A 13,431-nucleotide genomic window follows, 5' to 3' on the forward strand; every position below is an offset into this window, starting at 1 on the left:
AAGTTGAACACAGAGGAGCTTCTGGAAGATGGTAGTGTGTCTTATGACTTTCCTCAAAAAAAAATCATATTCTCCTCAAGGTTATTATCTGGTGTTTCTCTCGGCTAATATTTTGCTTTCTAGCACAGGTTGGCTGCATGTTTGCAACCCTCCTCCTTTAGCTTCCTGAAATGCTGGGATTGCCATTACCACACATTACTATGTCTGCCACTCTCCTGAGATTTCTTAACAAAGAATCTAATTCTTCTGAGGCTGAACCCTTATAACAGGCTGCTCTGTTAGATGGGTTCTCCCATGATGCTCTAGGTTCAAAGAGAATAATGTCTGCTCTGAATTGAGTGATAGTTTTGTTTTGTTTTGTTTTGTTTTATATTGATCTTGAAGGGGGGGATTCTTGAATAGGGTTGGCCTAGTGAATTGGGAGAAGTAGCTTATGTTTATGGTCTTAATGTTCTGAGAAAGGAGCAGCCTGTGACTTGTACAGGTATGACGGACATCACTGAAATTGACAAGATTTTAATAAGCACATAATTTGGAAAGTATATGAAGTAGGCAATCTTCTAATAAATGAGAATTAGTAAGAGTTAATAACTTGTGCAAAGCAGGGGGAAGTGAGGTTTTGATTGGATTTTTATTTACTTGCTCCTTTGAGAGAGGATCTCTTGTAGCCCAAGCTAGCTTAAAAATCACTATGTTGCTGAGGGTCACCATGAGCTCCCAGCTACTTGGATTATAGGTGAGCACCATTATGTCCAGTTCATGTTCTTGGAGCAACCCCAAGACTCTGTGCATGCTAGGCAAACACTCAATTAAATGAACTATATCCCAAGTGCCTGAGTATGTTCTTTCATGGTAATTTGTCCATTACCTAATAAAGAAAAGTCAGGTCCCATCTGAGCTAACTAGTGCTGTGCATATTGATTATACCAGCAGCATTGAAGGAGATTGCGATCTCCTTCTCTAAAGGGAGGAAGGTTTCATAGGGACTTGAAGTCATCCTGTGAGGATCCAGAATCTAAAAACTGTATGTCTTTCTTAAGAATCAAAGCATTTTCATACAATCAATGAAGTTTGGTGTTGTGCTTATCCACACTCACTGCTATCATTAAGTTACAGCTGTTAGCAGTTCTTCTAGGCTCCGCCTCACAGTTACCTGGCAATAGCCAGGTATTCCTGATTCATTATAAAAGGGGCTGTTTGCCCTCTTCTCATGCTTACTCTCTTATTCTCTTTTCCCCTTCCCTCTCTGTCCCTTCTCTCCCCATTCCCCTGCCCCCATCCACATGTTCATGGCTGGCCTCTACTCCTCTCCCCACCCCCCTTTCCTTTTTCTGTCTCAACTCCCTCAATTCTCATCCCCATGTCCTAAATAAACTCTATTTTATACTATACCAGTCCTGTGGCTAGTACCTCAAGGGGAAGGGATGACTCAGTATGGGACCACAGAGGCATCCCCTCACCTCACCATACTGTGCCTCTATCAAACATATCCTTGGCTTCCTTTCACTTTTTATAAAACACAACAATGATGGGAAAATTGATTGGTGGTTAGGATAAGGTATGTCTGCTCTGGAGGAGGACTACATGGAAGCCTCCTGGTGTACTCTTGTGTGTGTGTGTGTGTGTGTGTGTGTGTGTGTGTGTGTGTGTGTGCGCGCGCACGCACGCTACAGTCAGGCATCCCTTTTCTTCCCACACTCCTCCAAGCTTCCACCTCTACCTCTGGCATGATTGTGCCTGACACTGGGTGATAAAGGTTTTCTCTGGAATCATTTAATCAAGCTAAACTCCTTCAAAAGACTATTTAATTTTAGAAATTAATAGGAGCTATATGAATGAAAAATGCTAATGAGAGCTGGGAGGAGGAACACTGTGTTCTTTTCATAAAATAGAGACAGAAGTCATGAAAGCTATTCAAATCCACACAAAAGGATCGACATTTCACACTACAGATGAAGCTGGTAAGTACCTTTGAGTAGGAAAAGACTGGGTATAAGGAGTCTAATCCTTAATAGCACAGAGATTGGACATAACACAGAAGCAGAGACATGCTACAGCTGAGGTCAATGTCAACGTATGGAGGTTAAAACTACAGCATTGTGATACAGTGCAACAATGAGTTGTGAAATCAGTCCTAGATCATTCATAAAGCTGTCAATCTCCAATCCAGTCTTAATCTAAAGCAAGCTCTCTGCTCTAGAAAGAAGGGAGATGTTTTTGTGGAAAACAAATAGCTGGAAGTGAGAGTCTGGGGCTCTTATTTCTTCCACCATGACCCATTAGTAGGTACAGAATTTACTACATGGGCTAGCTCACTGCTAAACACTTGGAGATCTACGAGCAGAAGATGCAGAATGTAGGGTCAACTGGAAGCCCTTAGATGAGAGATTTAGCAGTGGGAGCCATCATTGTCTAGGCTTAAAGGGATTTCTGATTCATGAACATCAGTGCCAAGAACCAAAGTTGAGAAATGTGTCTAACTGAAAGAAACAATTCCTGGGTACAAGAGAGAAGACTTAATCTAAGAAAATGTAGGCCCTGGGGCCTTGGAAAATCAGAGCAAACCTAGCTTCTGTGTTAAACAGATAATTTAGAGGATGGCTAGGAGGAAATCAAAGATGGGAGTCAGGAAGAGAGTATGAGGACAGTGCAGCCTCGAAGTTTTATGGAGAAATAGAAACACAATGCAACAACAAGTTTGTGCCAGACTCAGGAGTATGAATAGTGTATGCCCCTGGCTTTAGTTAGGTCCTACAACAGTCAGAGCTGTTGCAATCGAGGTGAAGCATAAAATGAAGAAACAACAGGAAACATTGATTTGTGTGTTTTTGCAAGCTGTGTGTCCATGGGAACAGTTGAACAGCCCTGAAAATCTGGGCTTCTTTTTCTCCCCAATTTTAACTGGTCAGTGGGTTGAAAATGAAGTCAGAGCACAAATCCCAGCTCCACTCTGAGAGTTCCTCATATACTGCCATTTTCCCTTGAGACATTCTCTACTTTTCTTCCTTCCTGTTCCTTCCTTGCCTCTCTCCTGGTAACGGTGGTTGGGAGATGTAAGATACCTGTGCGTAAGGGAACAGCCATGGCCCACTTCAGAATCATGAAAGTTCCATCCCATGAGTTAAAGAAATGTAGTGATCTTGAGAAGCATTCTGCAGTGTGGAGGGAGAGGAAGAGGGATGGGAAATCTCCAGCTTCAAACGGCCATCCTTTACCTCTATGTGGTAGCAGTTTTTTAAAATGAGTCTTGAGTTTTGTGTTCTAAAAAAATCTTCCTGTTTATGTCATTTTCTGACTCTGTGCTTATGACATCAACACATCTGCAACAATTTCAGCTTCTCAGTAAGGAAGGAGTGTTTGATCTTGTCACAGACACACTTGGCACACATGGAACCATTGTAGGCTGAGCTGATATGAGTCTTTGTTTTAGACAATTTCATAAGAATTGGAGGTCTTACAGCATGAACCCCTTGACATTTGCCTGTCCACATTTCACATGTGAACTTAGGTCCTTTCCCAGCCTTCTTGGTGTAAAGGTTAATTACCCTATTATCAGGGCTCTGAGACAGCCTAATTTTACTAAAGGCTATATTGCAGGAGAGCCTATCATGATATGTCAAATGGTATGAACCATTCTGACTGCCTTTAAGCGGCACTGCTGGAAGAGGAAACAAGCTATAGCATTTCTTTAATTCTTCTTCAGAGAAGGCTGGTACTTGGGAATAAGGAAAAATGAATCATGGAAATGTTCCCCACGCAACCAAGGAGACTCTGATGACAGAAGCTCCAAAGAGGAGACAGCCAAAGGGTGTCACTCTAAATAAAAGGAGGGCTTATATTTGGAGAAGGGTCTCTTACCATCTCACTCACAATTATTTACTTAGGTGAGCTTGTTTAATTGCAGCTGGGTCCCAAAGAAGGTACATTCAGATACTAAGATATCCTTTAGAGAGAATCTGACCAGAGCATGGTAGTTTGATGGCAGTCTCTAGCTGTCGCATTTCCAGAACCCATGATGGCATCAATTCCTGGGCTATATTTCTCACAAGCTGCTCCCGGCTAAGACTGGACCCACAGAGGCCATACAGCTGGCCACTTAGCTGATACAAGGCTCCTCTGGTAGGCAGCCTTCTGCCTGCAGCTCTTTCCATGTCTTTCTTGTGATCGGTTTCTGGCTCATCATACCTAGTCCCTCTTCTTCCCCATGCCTGCTGCCTTTTCAGATGTTAGAGCTGTACCAGGGCCCTTTTTCCTATACCTCCCCCTTGCCCCTTACCCATGAGGCACTCCTCCCAGGTGACCACATGACACACTAGCAAAGGACTGACAGCTGCTTTCCATACAAGTCTTTCTTTACACTTATGACAAAAATTACCCAAACTTTATCAAACTACCAAACATTAGATGCTGTGGATTTCTTGAAATATGTGTCCCCTTCCAGCCTTCTCTCTCAATCTATTCTTCTCTTCACATTTTCTCCCTCCTGATTTCTCTCCTGGAGGAGGACCTTGGCATCTTCACTGTGGCAAAATAGAATGAAGTGTTGTGTATCCTTGCTGGTAACACTGAAAAGAATGTGTAGAGAGCTGAGTGAAAATGAGAACGTGGGATTATTACTCTCTGATCTAGTTTCAGGATGAAGAAGCTGGTTTTCATGGATGTAGGAGAAAGCAGGGTTTTAGGGGTATGGTTGAGTTTGAATAGATGAGGCATGTGAGAATGGCCTGTGAAAGACAAGGCTGATGTTGAAGTTGGATCTGCTCTCAGTTTTCTTGGACAGTAAAATGTGTGATAAAGAGGAATGACAGCCACACTGCCTGGAATCCTCCCAAAAATATCAAATGTTTTCAGGAAGGCAAAAGGAGTACATCTGATTGAAAGAACATTCTCCAGGCTTTCCCCAACAGGAAGTAAGTATTCAGGCAGAGACAAGTCTGTCTTTTCTTTTTTAATTTATGTAAAGTTTTATTTCATGTCTCTTTCACCCTTCTTCAAAAAGGCATGTCAGTAGCAGACATATTAAAAAGATATAAATACAAGAGTCAAATATATCCATAGTGATACAAACTGTCTCTGTGTCTGTCTGTTTCTACCTCTGCCTCTGTCTAACTCTGTCTCTGTCTCTTTGCCTATGTCTCTTGCTCTCTCTCTCTCTCTCTCTCTCTCTCTCTCTCTCTCTCTCACACACACACACACACACATACACACACATACACACACACACACACAGGTGTGGTGGTGTACACTGACTATTTATGAGGCCATGATTTTATATCCCCAGCATCCAAGCAAAATGCTGAGCATAGCAATGGGTCCTTATAACCCCACTGATAGGAAGATAGCAATAGGCAGGTGCCCGGGCCTTGCTGGCCAGCCAATCTCACTGAATCAGCCAGCTCTGGACTCAGTGGTAGATTTTACCTCCAAAAATAAAGTGGTGAACACTGGGTATCAACCTCTGACCTCCATATATGAGCATACACACATACACATGCACATGTATATACACATTACACACAGGCACATAAATAAATATACATATGTGTGTGCACACGTGTGTGAGCTCACACACACACACACAATTACATTTACCTTCCAAACAGTTAGAAATTTATAAACCACCCATTTAATAAAAATATGGGTGCAGGTCTCTGTTGCTATCATACAGATAAAGATGTACGTTTCACGTGAGTTATGGGATCAAGGTGTTTGTGATGTGGTGGGTACTATGGCGGTTGAGATAGAGGTCTACAACCCAGTATCATGACACCATGCCACATCACAGCTTCATAACCAAACTAGAATTCAGCTTAAATTATTTTTGAAGATGATCCTCTTATTGAATTAGCTTTAGCAAACAAAAAATATCTTTTATAGAATAGTGAAGAACTGAGTTATAAATTACCCAAACTTCCCTTGGATATTTCCTAGTGCTCCTTTGAATTTTAAAGCTTACTTGAGTCATTCTGAGAGACATCAGTCATGTGAGTCAATCATCACATATTTAAAGATATAATACACACCGAGATGTCTGCTGCTAATTTTCAATGACACATCTAAAAACATCTAGCAGAAGAACCTCTGAGAGTTTAAAGTATCGTCTTAAGTACATTGATTCATGTGGGAAGACCTGTTCACTGTGGGCAACACATTTCCTAGGCTTGAGATTCTGGATTGAATAGACTGGAGGAATCCATCTACGTTCTAGCATGTCTAAACTCGTGGTCCAGCTTCCTTGTGCATACATTGTGACTGAACAGCTGATAGATGCTGATGCTATCTATAATTTCTCCACAGTGATAAACTACAACCCAGAACTGTGGACTGAAATAGGCCCTTTCTCCTTTAAGTTGCTTTTATCAAGATATTTCATTATAATAGGCAAAAAGCTAAGATATATACACAATATAAATACCAATTTATTATATTTATTGGGGAAGTTAAAATGAAATTAATATATGCATGTTAATTTATAAGACATTTAATCTTGAAAAACCCCAGTTTAAAATAACGAGCATGTATTTAATAAAAAAATCTGTTGAAGAAATGAGACTATTATAAAGCAACAGACTATGAAAACCTACAGTTTAAAAACCTCAAAGTTGTATAAAAGTTTGCTCTGTAGACAAATATATTAAAATTTGAACACATATAACACATAAACTATATTCATAACTATATATATACAAACTCTGTCTATTTTTTAATTCAAAATTACACTTAAAAATCTAACTATTCCTTCACAACAGCCACACCAGCTCACATACTCACAAGGATGGAGGAAATTCTGGTGAAGAGATACAGGCAGTCAGTGGCTACGGAGGGAGGGAGCATCAGTTTTCTCTAGGGATGAGCCCTCTGGTAGGTCATCCGATCCTAAGTGGCCAGCCCTACACACACACACACACACACACACACACACACACACACAAGTTGAGTGCATAAGAAGAGATTATGAATTTGAGAGGGAGTGGAGGTCATAGGAAGAGTTGGAGGGGGAGAAAGAGAGGTGAAGATAATATAATGATATAAATTCAGTACTCATGCATGAACTTCTCAACGTAAAAAAGAATATTGTACAGAGGCAAAGTGCCTGACTATTTCAATGTTTATTATAGAACATTTATGAGACGAGAACCTAAAGCAGTTTTGAGACTACTACAGTAGAAACCGTTAGTACTGTTCTGAAATATGTGCCTCATATAGAATTAATGAATGCGAAGTTTGGAAGGCACATTGCTAAGTGAAAGCGAGAAAGCCACGAGCTGCACATATAACCAGCACAGTGATTGAGCACATGGAATCTGGTCATTTGGGTTTAAATACTGGCTTCGCCGTTCTCTCCAGTGAGGGAAACCTTCTCAGAAGCCTCACACATTGATGACCTCACTTGTAAAATCAATGTCAAAATAGTACTTACCCCAGGCCACAGTAAGCTTGAACTAGTCATAAATCAAGCAACTTGAAGAGTTTGGCACAAGGCAACATTTACATAACGCTTAATAGCCTCACATGTAGAATGACCTTATTTATGTTAAAAATCTGAAATGATGACAGTACCGAAGGGCTGATAGCCAGGAACAGGAGAGAAGACATAATCATAGGAAAGGATCAGGGAATCATACATAGGGTGATGCCTGTGTGAAATTTGGGGCTTCAGAGAGGGCAATTCTTGTTTGGGTATTTGTTATTTCTATGATTAAATGTTGAACACTTGCTATCTTTGGTCATGCAATACCATGTCATGTGAAAAACAATGGGATAGGTTATATCTAGAGTTATTGATGTGTAAAATATTCATGGATAGGTAACATACAAGGAAACAGGAAAAAAAAACCCACAGCTCAAATAAATCAGCAGTGTATGATGGCATGGCTATGTTTACGAATGAAATGATAATTTTAGGATCTAAGGTGGTGTGGTAATATCAATTCTCTCCTCCATGCATTTGTCCACATTGAATTACACATATATATTCCGGTGAGGACTCTTTGTCCTGAACATGCAGTGTAGTGTTAAGAACTCTACTATTAAAATGTAGCTGATGGTTAACAGCAAAAGCTATTTTCTGTTAAAACAAAACAGTGGGGCTGGCCGTACCACCAACATCATGATGCAAACACCTTGCCTTCAAAATCTATATTGGGAAGACAGCCAAGCACTGCTGGCATAGGAAATGAATTAGAGAGATTCAGACTTACTTACCCACCGAACACCTGGAGTGCGGAGAATTTGGAAGCATCCAAATCGTTGCCACTTACTATTCGAGCCTTAAACGAATCACAAGAAAACAAAAGAAGCAAGAGTTTAGCACTGGACAGGCTACAATTTGGAGACTGGGGAGACACGGGCCAACTGCACTACACATTGAGCACCTACGATGAGGAATGCTAAGCAGGGTCAGCTCCAAGTCAAAGCTGTGTTTTAGGAGGGGAGGTTTTGAAATCAGCTGCATTTAAACAAAAGCATTGGAAATGGCGTCATATTCCAAGTACTCTTTGCCCTTAAAACTTGGTAGGTTGCGGGAGAGACCATGAATCAGCCAGGAAGCTCAGGACTTAGCCAGACCTGAGAACAGATGCTCTGTTTGACCGTAGCAGACCCCTGGGTTGGCGAATAGAAGCTAACTAAATAAGTGCACAGCTGGCAAGGTGCAACCCCTTTGTAAATGCAACACACTCGGGGGACACTTAAAGGACAAAGAACAGAAAGCTGGGAAGACATGCATTTTCCACAACTCAGCAAGACTAACAAGGCTAACAGGTCACAAACAAACAGGTACAAAAGACAAGATCTGTCAGAGGGGAGAAAAAATTCTGATTGAAAACCTTTTCATCCACGGAGCTGCTGTCTGGAAGAGAATCGGGAGAAGGGATAAATGTTAGATGGAGCTTTCCAGAAACGATTGAACATACACATGAACAGAGTCATTGAAACTATTAAAAACTATTAGAAACCATTTCAAGACTGAACCCCAAGGGAGTAAGGGATCACTGAGTCTCATAATGTAAACAGCTAGATTTCTGACAGAATACTTGAAACGTAACAAGAGAGAATTCTAGACTCAATACAAGGAGATGTGTTCTACCCATAATGAGTACAGAGGTTGATTTATCTAAGTGTTTCGTCTGAGTTTCTCACACCACGAAACTTGAGTTAAATTATGAAGAGCCCATCTTACAAACATCAAAGCTGGTATCTGCAAAGATTAAATGGCTTCAGATCACAAACTAATATGCAGCAGAGGGAGGCTCACATCCAGGGCCCCTGCACCTCCCTGTGATGCTTTGGAGACTCAGAGCAGGTGAACAAAGCAACAGGGCTGGCGGGTCCACAGCCTTCCAGTGCAACTCTGGATAAATCAGGGCCTAATATATCTCAGTTCAGGTCAGTTCAGTTCTCCTGGGTATTTACCCAGTTGCCGTTTCCACAGTCAAGTCTGAAGCTGCTAAGATCATAAGGATATGGTCACCTCTGATTTACATGGGACTTTGCTCTTAAATTTATGTACTTTTCTTTATAGAGTGAAGCTGGAGAGGGGTCTCTACACAAACTGGAAGGGCCCCAGAACTGGAGTGCCCTTTCATTTATAAACACAAATGAGACTCAGTAAGATGCTGGTCCCCAAATTACACAGCTTAACAACCAACCACCTTTACCAGTGACAGTTTGAAATATGCTCACGTTTTTGACTCATTAAGTATGGGTTGACTGCTGTAGCCAAATAGTTTATGTACTTTTTTCTTTTTTTCTAAAATTTATTATTTATTTATTTTACACATATGGGTACACTGTCACTGTCTTCAGACACAGAAGAAGAGGGCATCAGATCCCATTACAGACGGTTGTGAGCCACCATGTGGTTGCTGGGAATTGAACTCAGGACCTCTGGAAGAGCAGTCAGTGCTCTTAACCACTGAGCCATCTCTCCAGCCCCTATGTACATTTTTTATAGTATCTCAGGATTGTCTTTAAATAGAAGATTAAAATTAAGTATTTTAATAAGTAATAAGATATGAAGCTTATTTGTGGCATAGATATTTTAAATACCACTTAAAATATAGCAAATAAAATTAAGTATTATTTAAAAAGAATAACATATCCTATCCAAAATGATATTCTTACAGATGACTCAAATCACGCAGTGACTAACATGATGTGATATCAATAGATCACACATCTATTCATCAGACAATTTGTACCAGAACTTTATTAAGTACTAAAGTTATTTGCTAAAATTTCCTAATAATTCTTAGGAACCATATTAAAATAGGATTGGACTGTGTCTTGCTTAGGTTTAATGTTACTAAAACCATTTATTTATGATGGAAATATTAGCCCATCCCCATCAGCAAGCACAAAAGTCTCTGATATCATTTTAGTTTATCTCTACATGTTATGGCCAGTAGATTTTGAAATATTACAATAAATAACATAACTTTTAGAAATTGAGGTGCATGGGCTGGAGAGATGGCTCAGCCATTAAAGGCTAGGCTCACAACCAAAAATATAGAAATTGAGGTGCAAAATGCTGTCACTTTTCAGGAACTTTAGTTTTATAACCAGCACACAAAACAAAACAGAACCACTAGGACATTGCAAACATTAATAAAAAAGCAAAGAAATCAACTATCTACTGAACACATACAATAAAAAGTCATTACTTACATAATTGTAATAATTGGGCTTGAAAATAGATTAAAAGATCTATTTTAAATGTTTGATGTTTTGAATGAATAATTTACATTAGATACCTGTCTTCCATGCCAATCATCCAAGTGAGTGAGTCATTTTCTAAGCTCATCACCACTATGCAGCTATTAAATCTGGTCCATTCACTGTCCATTCATTCATTCATTCATTTGTTATTCAACACATATTATCAAGGGACCCTTTCTGTTCTTTTTGACACCTTTGTTATCTTTCTATTACACTGCCCTCTGAAACCTTTCTAATGAGGAAATGTGACCAGTTGTCCCCATTTTCCACAACCCACCAGTGATAGTGTCCCTGTGACACTTTCATCCCAGGTTACTTCAGTTTCCTGACTCATTTGTCTTCCACAGCTAATCTTCAGGCATAATTTAGGCACAGAAGCCCCATTCCATGTCAGTGTTTGAAAGCTTTGCCTTTACATGCACCTCCTTCTTTCTCAAACCTCCACAGTACCTCCTCATCCATGTAGTAGCTTGCTATTCCCCCAAATCTGCCTGAAGTAAATTCTGTGCCCTGAAAAAGTTTCATTCACCCAGGGTGAAATTACAGGTGTTTGTGAGCCTACTGACGTTGGTTCTCGGAACCAATTGGTTCAGGTCCTATGTAAGAGCACCAAATGCTTTTAATGGCTTGGCCATTTCTCTAGTCTCTGCCTTTTTAAAAGGAAACACAGCTTGAGACCCATGGCATGAGAAAGAGCACACCTCTGACACTATTAATGATACTCTGCTATACTGGCAGACAGGAGCCTGGCATAACTGTTCCCTGAGAGGCTTCACCAAGCGACTGATGGAAACTGATGCAGAGACCTGTCAGGAGCCTTCTAGAAGACTAAAGGGTAACTTTCCTGGAGGTGGCCTACCAGTTTTTGCATGGCCTATGATAGGTGAGCTCTTAGAGGCAAGGTCCCAAGAGACTGTATCTCAGAATTGCTCCCGGCAGCTGATATGCCTTTTCCTATCACTACTACTTACTCCAATGATTCCTAGACATTAGCTTACCCTGTTGGGCAGATTTCCTATAGATCAACATAAAGATGAACTTTAATGAATTAATGCTATTTAGATGAATTGATGATTTTATAGAATTCCTGCTTTAATTCAAGTCATTTTAGAAAAAAAGTATTAAGAGGTCGTTTTCGTTGTTTTGCCACAAAGATACAATAAAGTTAGTATCAAGAATAGAGTGTGCTATCTCCTTATAGAACAGTAAGTAAAGGCTGTATCACAAGGAATACATTGGGCTTTCACAATTACACTAAAAAGAAAAGGGCTTGGGACAAACTTGTGAACAAGAAGGTTCAGGTTAGATTCAAGGATGAAGCTCCAGGTGTGCACTATGATAAAGTGAGGCCATGTAAAACTTTTGCTTTCAACTTATAATGAGTTTATTGAATGAAACACTCCTTTAAACTTAATACCAACATCCTTCTGTAACTTCCCTTTTGTGTAACATTTACCTATGAGGTAATTTTCTAAAGAACTTTGTCTAAGAAGGTATAAGAAGGCCAGAGAAAAAGTAAAGTGTGGCATTTGGGGCTCTGCTCATCTAGTCACCAAATGTGTGTGTGTCATGTGGGGGGCAGTGTTGCTCCACCATCCAATTGTGTAGATGTATATGTCTGTTTGTCTATACATACCTGTGTAGGTATATGTATATGTATATGTACGTAAGTATGGATGAACACTTGTAACACTTGCAGAGCTGATAAGACTGATGGTCAAGCACAACCAGTGTGTGTGTGTATGTGTGTGTGTGTGCATGTGTGTGTGTGCATGTGTGTGTGCATGTGTGTGTGTATGTGTCTGTGTGTGTGTGAATATGCTTGTGTCTGTGTATTACTTGCGTAAAAGATTTTAATTCCTTTCCTTTCTTTTCTCTCTGATTCACAAAGAGTTAATGAGTTCTTAACATCTCACCTCGCCAGCAAGAGAACACAGAGCTTATTAAAGCACAGAGGATTGCAGAGTAAGAAACAGTGCTTATTAAAACACAAATAGTAAAAGAGTTACAGAGTAAAAGAAAACAGCATTTTCAGCACAGAACAGTAAGAAAGAGTTAATTTTCCAGAGGCTATCAGCTTCTGGCCCTCAGAACGGTAAGAGAGCGTTACAAGGCCATATATCATCAATCTTTGGCCTTTGTCCAACTCCAAGGCCCACCTCAGTACATGTAATTCTTGGAAGGTCCCTGGCAGAGACCTATATCAAACATTGAGTGGAGCTTGGGGAATCTTGTGAAGGAGAGGGACAAAGGATTAAAGAAGCCAGAGGGTCAAGGGTCAAGGACATCGTAAGAAAACCTACAGAATCAATTAACCTGAGCCCACAGGGGTTCATCAAGATTGAACTGCCTGCCAGAGAGTATGCATGGGACACACCTAGGTCCTCTGCACATATGTAATAGTGCACCTTGTCTTCTTCATGTGGGACTCCTAAAGCGGGAGCAGGGACTGTCTCTGACCACATTTGCCTGCCTTTGGATCCTTTTTCCCTAACTGGGGCGCCTTGCCTAGCTACAATAAAGAAAATGCACCTAGTCCTACTGCAACTTGATATGCCAAGGCCAAGGAGGGTTGATATCCATGGGAGGCCTCCCTTTTTCTGAGAATAGTAAAAGGGGTGGATGGGAGAGGGTAAGGGAGAGGGGAAGGGAGAGGAAAGGACTGGGAGTGATCTATAAAAGTATTTAAAAATGCATTAAGCCTGAAACAGT

General features: G+C 40.5%; 1 protein-coding gene across 1 annotated transcript in view; it reads right to left on the minus strand.

The window, feature by feature from the left end:
- Positions 1–13,431, minus strand: part of Unc13c (unc-13 homolog C) — a 426,173-nt gene that overhangs the window by 305,200 nt on the left and 107,542 nt on the right. Inside the window, 2 exon segments of the mRNA NM_173146.2 lie at positions 8,206–8,270; positions 8,829–8,851. Coding sequence (NP_775169.4) covers positions 8,206–8,270; positions 8,829–8,851 — 88 coding nt within the window.

This window comes from Rattus norvegicus, chromosome 8, assembly GCF_036323735.1.
Source record: "Rattus norvegicus strain BN/NHsdMcwi chromosome 8, GRCr8, whole genome shotgun sequence".
In the NCBI taxonomy this organism is placed as follows: domain Eukaryota; kingdom Metazoa; phylum Chordata; class Mammalia; order Rodentia; family Muridae; genus Rattus; species Rattus norvegicus.